The sequence below is a fragment of the Leucoraja erinacea genome, chromosome 17, assembly GCF_028641065.1.
Source record: "Leucoraja erinacea ecotype New England chromosome 17, Leri_hhj_1, whole genome shotgun sequence".
Lineage (NCBI taxonomy): Eukaryota > Metazoa > Chordata > Chondrichthyes > Rajiformes > Rajidae > Leucoraja > Leucoraja erinaceus.
Genome location: NC_073393.1, coordinates 8,640,814 through 8,653,660, shown reverse-complemented (window position 1 = coordinate 8,653,660; position 12,847 = coordinate 8,640,814). Strand labels below are relative to the sequence as shown.

Below are 12,847 nucleotides of genomic sequence, written 5' to 3'. Positions count from 1 at the left end.
ACAGCAAAGATCAGGTTACAAGGGAGGGGGGGTGGGGGGGTGTATTCTGGATGTTTAATTTTAGGACTCAGTACAACGTGCATTAGGGGCCCTCACAAGGTGTACAAATAACACCATCTATAGGTTTAGGTTTTGATTTATTATGGACGTAGGGTGAAAAGATTTTTTGCATTCTACCTAAACAGAGCAGGTGATATTATACTTAATATAATCAAGTCTAACTCAAGTACATTAGATAGAGCAAATGAGAAGATACAGAGTGCAGAATATAGTTCTCAGCATTGTAGCACATCAGTTTTATTGACAAGGTCCAATGCCCACAATGGGGTTGAGGTGAATTGGACAGTACCCTAGCCTATGGAAGGACCACTCGGAAACATAGAAACATAGAGAATAGGTGCAGGAGTAGGCCATTCGGCCCCTTGAGCCTGCAGCGCCATTCAATATGATCATGGCTGATCATCCAAGTCAGATAACAGAGGGATGGAAGCTGTTCCTGAGTCTGGTGGTGCGCGCTTTCAAGCTTCTGTACCTTCTGCTGGGCAGGAGCAGGGAGAAGAAGGGCCTGTTTCTGCGCTGTATCTCTAAACTAAACTAAACTAAACTAATTACTCGCATAACAATTGTAACGTTTCTTGGGAATACGTTCGGAACAATACTATGAAAGGGTTTTAAATGCCATCTGTGTAGATGGAATGCTGGTTTATGAATTGACAGGATGGTATGCATGAGAACTCTGCTAAACAACCACAATTTATAGTTCTCTTCAGTCCTGGCCAAATATGAGCACATGGCATGGTGGCAGAGAAAGAAAGGATGTTCGCAGCCACAGGAAAAGTACTAAAAATAAATTTAGATGTGAAACCTCTGGTGCAGTTTATCTTTGCTGTAGTTTATCTTCCTCTTCCCCTCGAGCTGTCGTTTTTAAATTACTTTCTCACATAAAATAGATTTTGTAAAAATATTTTGAACTCGACACAGAGAAGAAGCGGAAACCTCTTCTTCTTCTTGTCGACTCTGCGCACACCCACACCCACACACACACGGTTAGAAGTTGTCCAGCCAGAGCTGAACACACTTCTCGGCATCTACATGCAATGGTGTCTGGTTTGTTGCTCCTTGTGCTTCTAGGGCCGCGACGAGAACGCTCTTTCCTTGACCCCAAAGTGCAACTGTGAGCAGGACGCAAGATGACGTGATGGACATTAATGTGGAACTGTTGCCTCACAGCGCCAGAGATCCCGACTACGGGTGCTGTCTGTACGGAGTTTGTACGTTCTCCCAGTGACCGCGTGGGTTTACTCCGGGTGCTCCGGTTTCCTCCCACACTCTAAAGACGTACAGGTTTGTACTTTAATTGGATTTAGAAGATTGAAGGGGGGGGGATCTTATAGAAACGTACAAAATTCTTAAGGGGGTGGACAGGCTAGATGCAGGAAGATTGTTCCCGATGTTGGGGAAGTTTAAGGATAAGGGGGAAATCTTTTAGGACAGAGATGAGAAAAACTTTTTTCACACAGAGAGCGGTGAATCTCTGGAACTCTCTGCCACAGAGGGTAGTTGAGGCCAGTTCATTGGCTATATTTAAGAGGGAGTTAGATGTGGCCCTTGTGGCTAAAGGGATCGGGGGTATGGAGAGAAGGCAGGTACAGGATACCGAGTTGGATGATCAGCCATGATCATATTGAATGACGGTGCAGGCTCGAAGGGCCGAATGGCCTACTCTTGCACCTATTTTCTATGTTTCTATGTTTCAGTAAAGTTGTAAATTGTCCCTGTTGTGTAGAACAATGCAAATGTACGGGGTGATCGGTGGTCGGCACGGACTCGGTGGGCCGAAGGGCCTAGTTTCTGTGCTGTATCTCGACAATCAAGATCTTAATGTATCGCTCCCCCCCCCCCACCACGCCTGCTGTATACACTAACACTTGAGTTTTATTTAAATTGGTTGAATTTATATATTAAAACCGTCAGATTAAGATCAGCAAAAGGCACCTCTGACAAGCATTTTAAACAGTCTTGGTGATTATTTCTTTAAGGGTTTCCGTGATGTTAAATATTACGGTGACATATGTGTCTCTTACATTCATCATTCTTCTTGTATCTGGGTTCTGTTTCGTAGATATCTGCCCCATTTGGTGGGATTTGTAACCGAGCGGCACAGTGGCACGGCTGGTAGAGCTGCTGTCTCACAACGCTGGAGACCCGGGTTCGATCCTGACCTCGGGTGCTGACTGTGTGGAGTTTGCACATTCTCCCTGTGACCGTGTGGGTTTCCCTCCGCTTCCCTCCCACCTCCCAAAGTCATGCAGGTTTGGGGGTTGTGTGAGAAGGAACTGCACATGCTGGTTTACACCAACGATAGACACAAAATGAGGAGTAACTCAGGGGGGGGTCTGGCAGATTCTCTGGAGAAAAGGAGTAGGTGACGTTTTGGGTCAAGACCCTTCTTCAGACCCTTTGAAGGTTATTTGGACTCTGTATATCGCCCCCAGTATGTAGTAAGTGGAAGTGAAAGTGGGATAACATGCAGTAGAACTAGAACACAAAGTGCTGGAGTTACTCAGCAGGACAGGCGGCATCCCTGAAGAACATGGATAGGTGATGTTTCAGGTGGAGACCCTTCTTCCCCTGAACTCTGCATCCCACGCGGACCACCCTGTGCCGGCATGAAGAGGCCCTCGCTCCGACATCTTCTCGAACAGAAAACTCGTGCGAACGGGGGATCGATAGTCGGCACGGTTTCGGTGGGCCAAAGAGCTTGCTTCCATGCTGTATCTCTAGGTAGGTACAAATGATGTCTTCCCAATTGTAACAGAGTACACGCTTAATGCAGGGGAGGCAAGGGAGCTGGGTCCTGCATTCTTTGACAATAAAATTAAACCAAATACTTAAATGAAGCAAAACACAATAGAATTGTGTACAGTCAGAAGCCGACCACATAATTGATTTAATGAGGGACACCAAGCAAACTGTGCCATTCCCAAGCCTTGAGAATCAAGAGTTAAAGATTATCGCTGAAGGAAATCCATTTTCCATGAGTTATTATTGTTTATATTTTGGACAAAAAATCTCTTGTTTCTTGGCCTCAATTACTTTTCCCCTCCCTGCCGCTACGATGACGTTCAAAATCATATTTGAGGTAATTTATGACGTGACTGCTGTTTTGGTTCATATACAAATTACCCAAGGAGAACTTAAACCTGCAGTTCTTCCAGATGAACAATGATCCTGCTGCCGGGTCACGATCCAATATCCTGGAGGAGTTGACTTAAGCTATTGGTCCTGGGAAGGGAAACTTTCACATTGTATTTTACAAAGTCTGCTTCCATTGGGGCATGAAGCTTTGAATCTTATACTCCACATTTGCAATCTGGATGCATTATTAACAAATTAAAATGCTTCGTGGCTTTACGAATTATTTAAACGTTTTCTACCCTGGTAAAAGAAAAGTTTAAGAAAAATACATGGCTCAAATCTCTTTGCCACTGTTAATGACTTAAGTTAATGTATTAAAAATGAATTGCAGGTGCTGGTTTATACCGATAGAGTTGCTGCCTTTCAGTGCCAGAGACCCAGGTTTGAAATGACTGCAGGTGCTGTCTGTAATGAGTTAGTACCATGTCCCTGTGACCTCGTGGGTTTTCTCTAGGTGCTCTGGTTTCCACCCATATCTCAAAGACATGCAGGTTTGTATGTTAGAACCAAAGAACTGCAGATGCCAGTTTATACCAAAGATGGACACAAAGTGCTGGAGTAACTCAGCAGGCCACGAAGCATCTGCATTATCTCAGGTTTGTATGTTAATTGGCTTCTGTAAATTGTACCTAGTGTGTAGGATACAACCAGTAGAAACATAGAAACATAGAAAATATGTGCAGGAGTAGGCCATTCGGCCCTTCGAGCCAGCACCGCCATTCAATATGATCATGGCAGATCATCCAAAATCAGTTCCCCGTTCCTGCTTTCTCCCCCATATCCCTTGATTCCATTAGCCCTAAGAGCTATATCCAACTCTCTCTTGAAAACATCCAGTGAATTGGTCTCCACTGCCTTCTGTGGCAGAGAATTCCACCGATTCACAACTCTCTGGCTGAAAAACTCTCTTTTTCCTCATCTCAGTCCAAAATGGCCTACCCCTTATTCTTAAACTGTGACCCCTGGTTCACTATTTTATAACCGTTTCAACCGGATAAAACAATTTCTGAAAGCCCAGAGAGCGCAGGTTTAAGGTGAGGGGGCAAAAACATTTAATAAGAAACCGAGGGGTAACTTTTCCGCACAGAGGGTGGTGGGAGTATGGAACAAGCTGCCGCAGGAGGTGGTTAAGGCAGGTAGTATCGCAACATTTAAGAAACATTTTGACAGGTACGAGGATCGGACAGGTTTAGAGGGATATGGGTTAAATGCAGGCAAGTGGGACCAGTATTGATGGGACGTTGGTCGGTGTGGGCAAGTTGGGCCGAAGGGCCAATCCTGTATGATTTTATCACTATGGGTGTGAAAGAATTTTAAATGAACTGCTACTTTTTAATATTATTTAAAAAAATAAAGATGAACTGAGAATTGAGGCAGAAGATTTTGCCTTAATTCAAATACTTTAGTGAGTTAATGAAGGTAATAATGTTCTTCACTACCAGTACAGTCATTTTAATTGAAGGTAAAAGAGAAATGGAATCCTCTTCAATAATCGTCTGATAAGAGGACATTACAGCTGTGCATGTAATACTGTTATAAAACTCTGACTTAACTGGATGGAAACAGAAGTCTGCTTCTTTTATAAACACAAAATGCTGGAGTAACTCGGCAGGGCAGGCAGCATCTCTGGAGAGAAGGAATAGGTGACGTTTCAGGTCGAGACCCTTCTTCACTCACCCATTCCTTCTCTCCAGAGATGCTACCTGTCCCGCTGAGTTACTTGGTGTGTGTAGGATAGCGTTAATGTGCGGGAATCGCTGGTCAGCGCGGACTCGGTGGGCCAAAGGGCCTGATTCTGCGCTGTATCTCTCAACTAAACTAAACTAAACCAAACCGATTGTTGACCTGATTTATTGTCTGAAGAAGGGTCTCGACCCGAAACGTCACCTTTTTCTTTTCTCCAGAGATGCTGCCTGACCCAGCCGAATTACTCTAGCAATTTGTGTCTATCTTCAGTGTAAACCAACATCTGCAGTTCCTTCCGACACATTTTGTCTGCTTCTTTTATAATGAATACTGCAACCTTTAGAGTTTGGAATCATGGTCAGACTGTGGTAAATCAGTTATATTCTTATTGGTGGCATTCCATATTGTTTTCCCTGTTCTATTTGTTTGAGAACCGATTATTTGACATTACTTTTAATTGAACGTTAACTAAATGAGGGATAAATACCAGGCCGACTTTCGAACTTCGGATTTTAAAATGATTTTCAGACCATTGATTGAGTCTTTACAGCCGTAGCTGAAAAAACATATGCAACTCGGCTAAATGTGCCTTCACTGTTTAAGTGCTTAGATTAAGTTAGCATTGAAACAATCCAATATTACGTTTTCTCCTATATAAAAACTGCAGCTGAAATATGCGGGTCAGTGCTCTCTCATTCTCCAGATGGCTTTTTATGGAAAGATGTTTTAGTACTAGAAATAAATCACTTTGGATGAAGCAACAGGCAGATAGTAGTATGATGTTTACAATACTGGATGATGTAGCATGCAAGTCCCTAGTGAGCTCTCTGACCAGAGGGGTTTTAATGATAGGAATTCCTTGCCCGTCTCCCCTACCCGCGCACACTTAGCCAATTATAGAAGAGGATATTCGCAATTGTTGCTTGTGGTGACTGGTATGCAAGAGAATGCGATGGATGATGATATACTTCAGGTATGAACAACGTCAATTTGTTGGGATGACTATGTATGGTCAATCTGGACCGAAAGAAATCCCCCATGAAGTGGAAACTGAGCTGCAACCCACATTTTGTCAATTGACGACAACAACAACAACAAAAAAGCAGAACTAATTGATGCAGACTAACAGATGGAGAGGAGCGGATACAATTGTAGTCTCAGATTTGTTTTACTTCTGGCTAGCTTGCAACCAGAAGTAATCGGTTCTCAAACAAATAGAACAGGAAAAAATGGCAGCATGGTAGCGCAGCGGTAGAGTTGCTGTCTTACCGCGCCAGAGACCCGGGCTCGATCCTGACTAGCGGTGCTGGTCTGTACGGCATTTGTACATCCTCCCTATGACCTGCGTGGGTTTTCTCTGAGATCTTTGATTTCCTTCCACACTCCAAAGATTTGCAGGTTTGTAGGTTAATTGGCTTGGTAAACATTGTAAATTGTGCCCAGTGGTGTTGGATAGTGGTAATGTGCAGGGATCGCTGGTCGACGCAGAGCCGGTGGGCCGAAGTGCCTGCTTCCCTACTGTATCTCTAAAGTAAACTAAACTAAACTAAACTAAACTAAACTAAACTAAACTAAACCAAATAAGGAAGGCATTAAATAAAATCGCAGGACTGAAAACAATTTAACATGGTTGTTTCGGTGTCCCATGACCTAGATACACCGGGTTCAGTGTGCTAAATATGATGTGCATTTTTTCCATATAGATTATCAGACATAGACCTGAGGTCTATTTTTGTATTGTCATTTTAAGCACATTGCTTTTAATATTATGCAAAAGATGCATAATATCTTTATTCCTTGTATGTTGCAAAACATACTTGGCTAATAAAGTAAGTATGCGTGTGATTATGACATCCATATGCATATATGGATATATATATATATATATATATATATACTGAAAGGATACAGCACAGATACGGGGCCCCACTAAGTCCACACTGAGAATCAACCTTCCATGCACACTAACACTGCACTAATCGAAGTTGAACAAACTTGGGTTGTATTCTTCAGGATGTCAGAGGTTGAGGGGAGAATTGAATTGTCAGGTCTATCAATTTATGAGAGGTATAGATAGATAGGGTCAACAGTCAGAACCTTTATCCCAGACGAGAAATGTCAAAGACTGGAGTGTGTATTTTTAAGGTCAGTGGGAAAGTTTAAAATATATGTGTGGGGCAAGTTTTTTTTACATAGAGAGAGGTGGGTGCCTGGAATGTGTGGATATGATGGTGGTGTTTAAGGTGCTTTAGATAGGTAGGTACTTGGATATGCAGATCACATGCACAAAGAAATTAGTTTAGCTATGCAACATGTTCAGTGCAGACATTGTGAGCTGAGGGGCCTGTACATGTGCAATACTGCTTCATGGACTACATTCTATGTTTTTGTTTCTAAATTCAATCGTGGCATTTTTTTCTGGCATTACCGCAGGCACATATGTTTTGGGACCTTTATACACGTTTTAGGATCCTTATACGTATCAATTTATACACTTGGGTGGCACGGTGGTGCAGTGGTAGAGTTGCTGCCTTACAGCACCAGACACCCGGGTTTGATCCTGACCACAGCTGCTGCCTGTACGGAGTTTGTATGTTCTCCACGTGACCACGTGGGTTTTCTCCGGGTGTTCTGGTTTCTTCCCACAATCCAAAGATGTACCGGTTTGTAGGTTAATTGGCCACAGTAAGAATTGTAAATTGTCCCTAGTGTGCAGGATAGTGTCAGTGTGCAGGGGATCGCTGATCGGTGCGGACTCGGTGGGCCGAAGGGCCTGTTTTCACGCCGTATCTCTAAACTAAACGAATCAATTTCCAGTGCAAAATACATAATTCCTGTCCAAAGTCCAACAATCCTCTCAATTGAAATGTACTGAGGTTTGAGACAGTTATCGCAGGCACAGGTTAAACTCATCGTAGAATGTCATTGCTTATACTTTGTAATCCAAGAATACTTTAACCGGCATGCCAAATCTGAATAACAACCAATCAACTTGTTTGTTGCTGAATTTTAACTATCACAAATGTTGATTATCAGTCTTTTCACTTTTAATTATTGTTGAAGAATTTTTTTTGTTAATTAAACTTGACAACAACGTATAATATTCCACTTTTACTTTTTGATTCTCCGAACATTTGAAATTCAATTGAAATTCTCCGATCATTCTTTTCAATTGTATTCATGCATAGCCTTGTCTTTACTGGATAGCACACAAACAAAAGCTTTTCACTGCACCTCGGTACACGTGACAATAACAAACTCAACAAAAAAATCCCATTTTACTTTCCACACCTCAATTTGACTTTGACTGGATTACTTTCATTTGCACTGTATTTTTTCCTACCTAGCTACAGCCATGAACAATGACATGGTCCATTCACACAAATGCTGGACACCTTGCTGACAGTAACTTGTCAAATAAATTCACAGAGAAAATATATGGGCAAGTATAAAACTAACGAAGGCTAGCACAGATCATAGCAACATATGGCTTATTCATGTTCAAGGAGCAGAATTAGGCCATTCGGCCCATTTAATCATGGCTGATTTATCTTTCCCTCTCAACGCTACTCTCCTGCCTTCTCCCCATTACCCCTGAGAACCTCAGTCATCAAGAATCTGTCAATCTCTGTCTTAAAAATATCAATTGACTTGGCCTTCTGCACGAATTCCACAGATTCACCACCCTCTGACTAAAGAAATTCATCCTCATCTCCTTCCTGAAGGTGCATTCTTTCATTCTGAGAGAAAGTGTGCTTGGCAGAAATTAAAATTGTGTACCCTTTAGAATTGAGCTGGTTGCATTTATCTTGCATTTAGAATGGGGTTCACAGCTGTGGTTTACAAAGAAGAAATTCCTCCTCATCTCTGTTCTAAAGGTACAATTTCCATTACATTCACTGTAACATTGGTTCACAATATTATAAACTTTAGAGTCTTCATGCAAGCTTGACTTTTACACAATAATGACCAACTGGATAAAAGTTATTAAAAACTTAAAATATAAAGCATTAGAGATTGTATTTCAACTAATTAGCTTGTTCCAGTCAATATGATCTCATACAATGTAGGAAGATCATTAATTTTTACGATAAAAGCTGTCTCAATTTTACTCTACTTTTTAGCCGTTTTAAAATAAACACAGATTATATACTACTTCATTAGGGTAAACTAATGGACCTAATGTTTGACAGTTCTTTTAAACAGCCAGAAAGACCATTTGCTAACATGATTCATTGTTTCCCAGCAACAGAATCCATGAGCTTTCTCCATTCCATAGCCCCGGAAGTTTAACCAGACTTCCCCTTAGGGTTAATGAAGTTCAAATGTGGTGTATCAGTGGCTAAAAATCACCATGTTCATATTATTCAACAGACTGATTTATAGACCACAACCAGAGAACAGTCCTGAACTACTATCTACCTCATTGGTGACCCTTGGACTATCCTTGATCTGACATTGCTGGCTTTATTCACTAATCATGTACCTATGCAATGTGAATGGCTCGAATGTAGTCATGTATTGTCTTTCCACTGACTGGATGGCACACAACAAAGGCTTTTCACAAGTTCACGTTAGGAGTAGAATTAGGCCATTCGGCCCATCGAGTCCACTCCACCATTCAATCATGGCTGACCTCTGCCTCCTAATCCCATGTTCCTGCCTTCTCCCCATAATCATTGACACCTGTTCTAATCAAGCATTTGTCTATCTCTGCCTTAAAAATATCCACCGACTTGGCCTCCACAGTCCTCTGTGGCAATGAGTTCCACAGATTAACTACCCTCTGACTAAAGAAGTTCCTCCTCACCTCCTTTCCAAGAGAGTGCCCTTTAATCCTAAGGCTCCGACCTCTGGTCCAAGACTCTCCCACCAGTGGAAACACCATTTTCACATCCACTCCCTATCTATGCCTTTCATTATTCTGTAAGTTTCAATGAGGTCCCCCCCTCAAACTCCATCGAGTAGAGGCCCAGTGTTGTCAAAAGCTCATCATCAGATTCACTGTATCTCGGTACACGTGACAATAAAGTAAACAGTGACTGTAATATCAGAGTGTTCCACAGAAAATGAAGGAAAAGGTTTTGACTTACTCGTAATACTCTGCCGCTGGCGTGATTTTATACTTGGAATATTTGGTTCCGTTTCCCAGCAAGGAGGTGTTAAATAGCTTCGGGTCCGTGCAGTTCTTACTATTCCAATAGTTATTGCAGTGTGCCCATGGTAGATCAGAGGTAAACGATGAGAAGAGATAGAACAGAGACCAAGCTATGATGACGTTATAGTAAAAGCCGACGTAAAGGGCTATCAGTATCACGGCATAGCCCACACCTGAAACAAACAAAAAAAATCATTTAATTTTAGTTAACAATACTATAGTTCATAATCTAGTTCATAATCTAGTTCATAATCATAAGTTTTTATTGTATTATATGTATGACTGCTGCAATTTCGTTCAGACTTCGGTCTGAATGATAATAAAGGCTATCTATCTATCTATCTATCTATCTATCTATCTATCTATCTATCTATCTATCTATCTATCTATCTAGTAGAATAGTTTCTTTATTGTCATTGTAACATGAGCCATGTACAACGAAATTTAAAAATGTCTATCTATCTATCTATCTATCTATCTATCTATCTATCTATCTATCTATCTATCTATCTATCTATCTATCTATCTATCTATCTACTCATAAAAAAATTGGAGGAACAGCACCTCATATGTTGCTTGTGTATGAAGAGTCAAGAGTCAAGTGAGTTTTGTTGTCTTGTGTCCCAGATAGGACAATGAAATTCTTGCTTGCTGCAGCACAATAGAATATGTAAACATATCAAGGGTCTCGACCCGAAACGTCACCCATTCCTTTTCTCCAGAGATGCTGCCTGTCCCGCTGAGTTACTCCAGCATTTTGTGTCTTTCATATTTCACTTGGGCAGCTTGCAACCCAGCGATTAAATAAGGATTTCTCTAACTTCATAACCTCTGCTTTCCCTCTCGCTCCATCCCTCACTCCATCCCTAGTTCCCTGCCTAGTTTCACTGTCCTGTTAATTTTATTGATTGTATGTCTCGTTGTCACCTTCCCCTCAGCTCACAAGGTACAGTTATACGTTTCCCTGAGCATTGTCTTTGATCTGTCAATTTCAATAGTCATCAGACAACAGGCAATAGACAATAGGTGCAGGAGTAGGCCATAAGGCCCTTCAAGCCAGCACCGCCATTCAATGTGATCATGGCTGATCATTGACAATCAGTACCCTGTTCCTGCCTTCTCCACATATCCCCTGACTCCACTATCTTCAAGAGCCCCATCTAGCTCTCTCTTGAAAGTATCCAGAGAACCTGCCTCCACAACCGGAGAATTCCACAGACTCACAACTCTCTGTGAAAAAAAGTGTTTCCTCATCTCTGCTCTAAATGGCTTACCCCTTATTCCTAAACCTTTTCACACCTTACCCTTCCATATCTCCAGTTTCCCTCTCTCCTGAATCGCAGTCTGAAGAAGGGTCTTGACCTGAAACGTCACCCACTCCTTCTCTGCAGAGATGCTGACTGTCCAGCTGAGATACTCCAGAATATTGTGTCTATCAAAATGGACAAAGCTTTCTGTCTCTCTTGACCCATAAAATGCAATGTTAAATGTAGGATAGCATGGTGGCACAGCGGTTGAGTTGCTGCCTTACAGCATTTGCAGCGCTGGAGATCCGAGTTCGATCTCGACTACGGGTGCTGTCTGTGCGGAGTCCCCATGACCTGCGTGGGTTTTCTCCGAGATCTCCGGTTTCCTCCCAAACTCCAAAGATGTACAGGTTTGTAGGTTAATTGGCTTGGTAAATGTAAATTTATCCCCTAGTGTGTGTAGGATAATGTTAATGTGCGGGTCGGCACGGACCCGGTGGGCTGAAGGGCCTGTTTCCACGCTGTATCTCTAAACTAAACTAAACTAAACTAAAATGTTCCAGGGCTATGTTAGGGTCTTCAAGAATTAATTCAATTTATCTAAGGAAATTTATCTTAATAGTTTAAACTTATGATGGTAGTAACTAAGGGGCAAGTAGAGCAGTGACAGAGATTGTAGAGTCACTGCCTCACAGGGCCAAAGTCTTGCCCTCGAGTGCTGTGCGGAGCTTTGGTAAGTTGTAAAAAACTGTTCTTAGTCTGTAGGCTAGTGTTAGTGTACGGGGTGATCACTGGTCAGCAGGGACTCAGTGGACCGAAGGGCCTGTTTATTCTCTGGATCTCTCAAGTCTAATGTAAGATAGCATCTTAAATTGTCCTTAGTTTGTAGGATAGGACTGTGGAATCATTTGCCACAGAAGGCTGTGGAGGTCAAATCAATGGATATTTTAAAGGCCGAGATAGATAGATTCTTGATTAGTAAGGGAATCGGGGGATATGGGGAGATGGCAGGATGAGGTTGAGAGGGAAATATAGAACAGCCATGATTAAATGGCAGAGTAGGTTTGATGGGCCGAATGGCCTAATTCTGCTCCTATCACTCATGAACTAGTACTCGGGTGATTATTGGTCGGAGCGGACTCAGAGGGACGAAGGGCCTGTTTCCACGCTGTATCTCTAAACTAAACTAAACTAAAAGTGAGGGAGGAATGGAGAAATGTAATCTCTGCCGCTGCGCTCCATGAGAAACGTAACCACAAAGCTCAGTTGGAAGATCAACCACATAGAGCAATGAGTTTAGATCTTGGCAGCTGATGCTCGGAGAATGCCAACATCTCCAAGAAATATTTTCCAAGCAAGTGTAAGGAGTAATAAAAGATGAAATGCGTAGGAAGGAACCACAGGTGCTGGTTTAAACCGAAGTTAGACACAAAATACTGGAGTAACTCAGCGGGACAGGTAACATCTCTGGAAAGAAGGAATGAAGAAAGGTCTCAACCCAAAGCATCACCCATTCCTTCTCTCCAGAGATGCTGTCTGTCCCGCTGAGTTACTCCAG

At 42.2% G+C, this 12,847-nt stretch overlaps 1 protein-coding gene across 1 annotated transcript in view; it reads right to left on the bottom strand.

Moving 5' to 3' along the window:
* slc6a2 (solute carrier family 6 member 2) overlaps nt 1-12,847 on the bottom strand; it is a 112,441-nt gene that overhangs the window by 86,723 nt on the left and 12,871 nt on the right. The window contains exon 4 of the mRNA XM_055648448.1: nt 9,978-10,215. Coding sequence (XP_055504423.1) covers nt 9,978-10,215 — 238 coding nt within the window. The remainder of the gene's footprint in view (nt 1-9,977; nt 10,216-12,847) is intronic.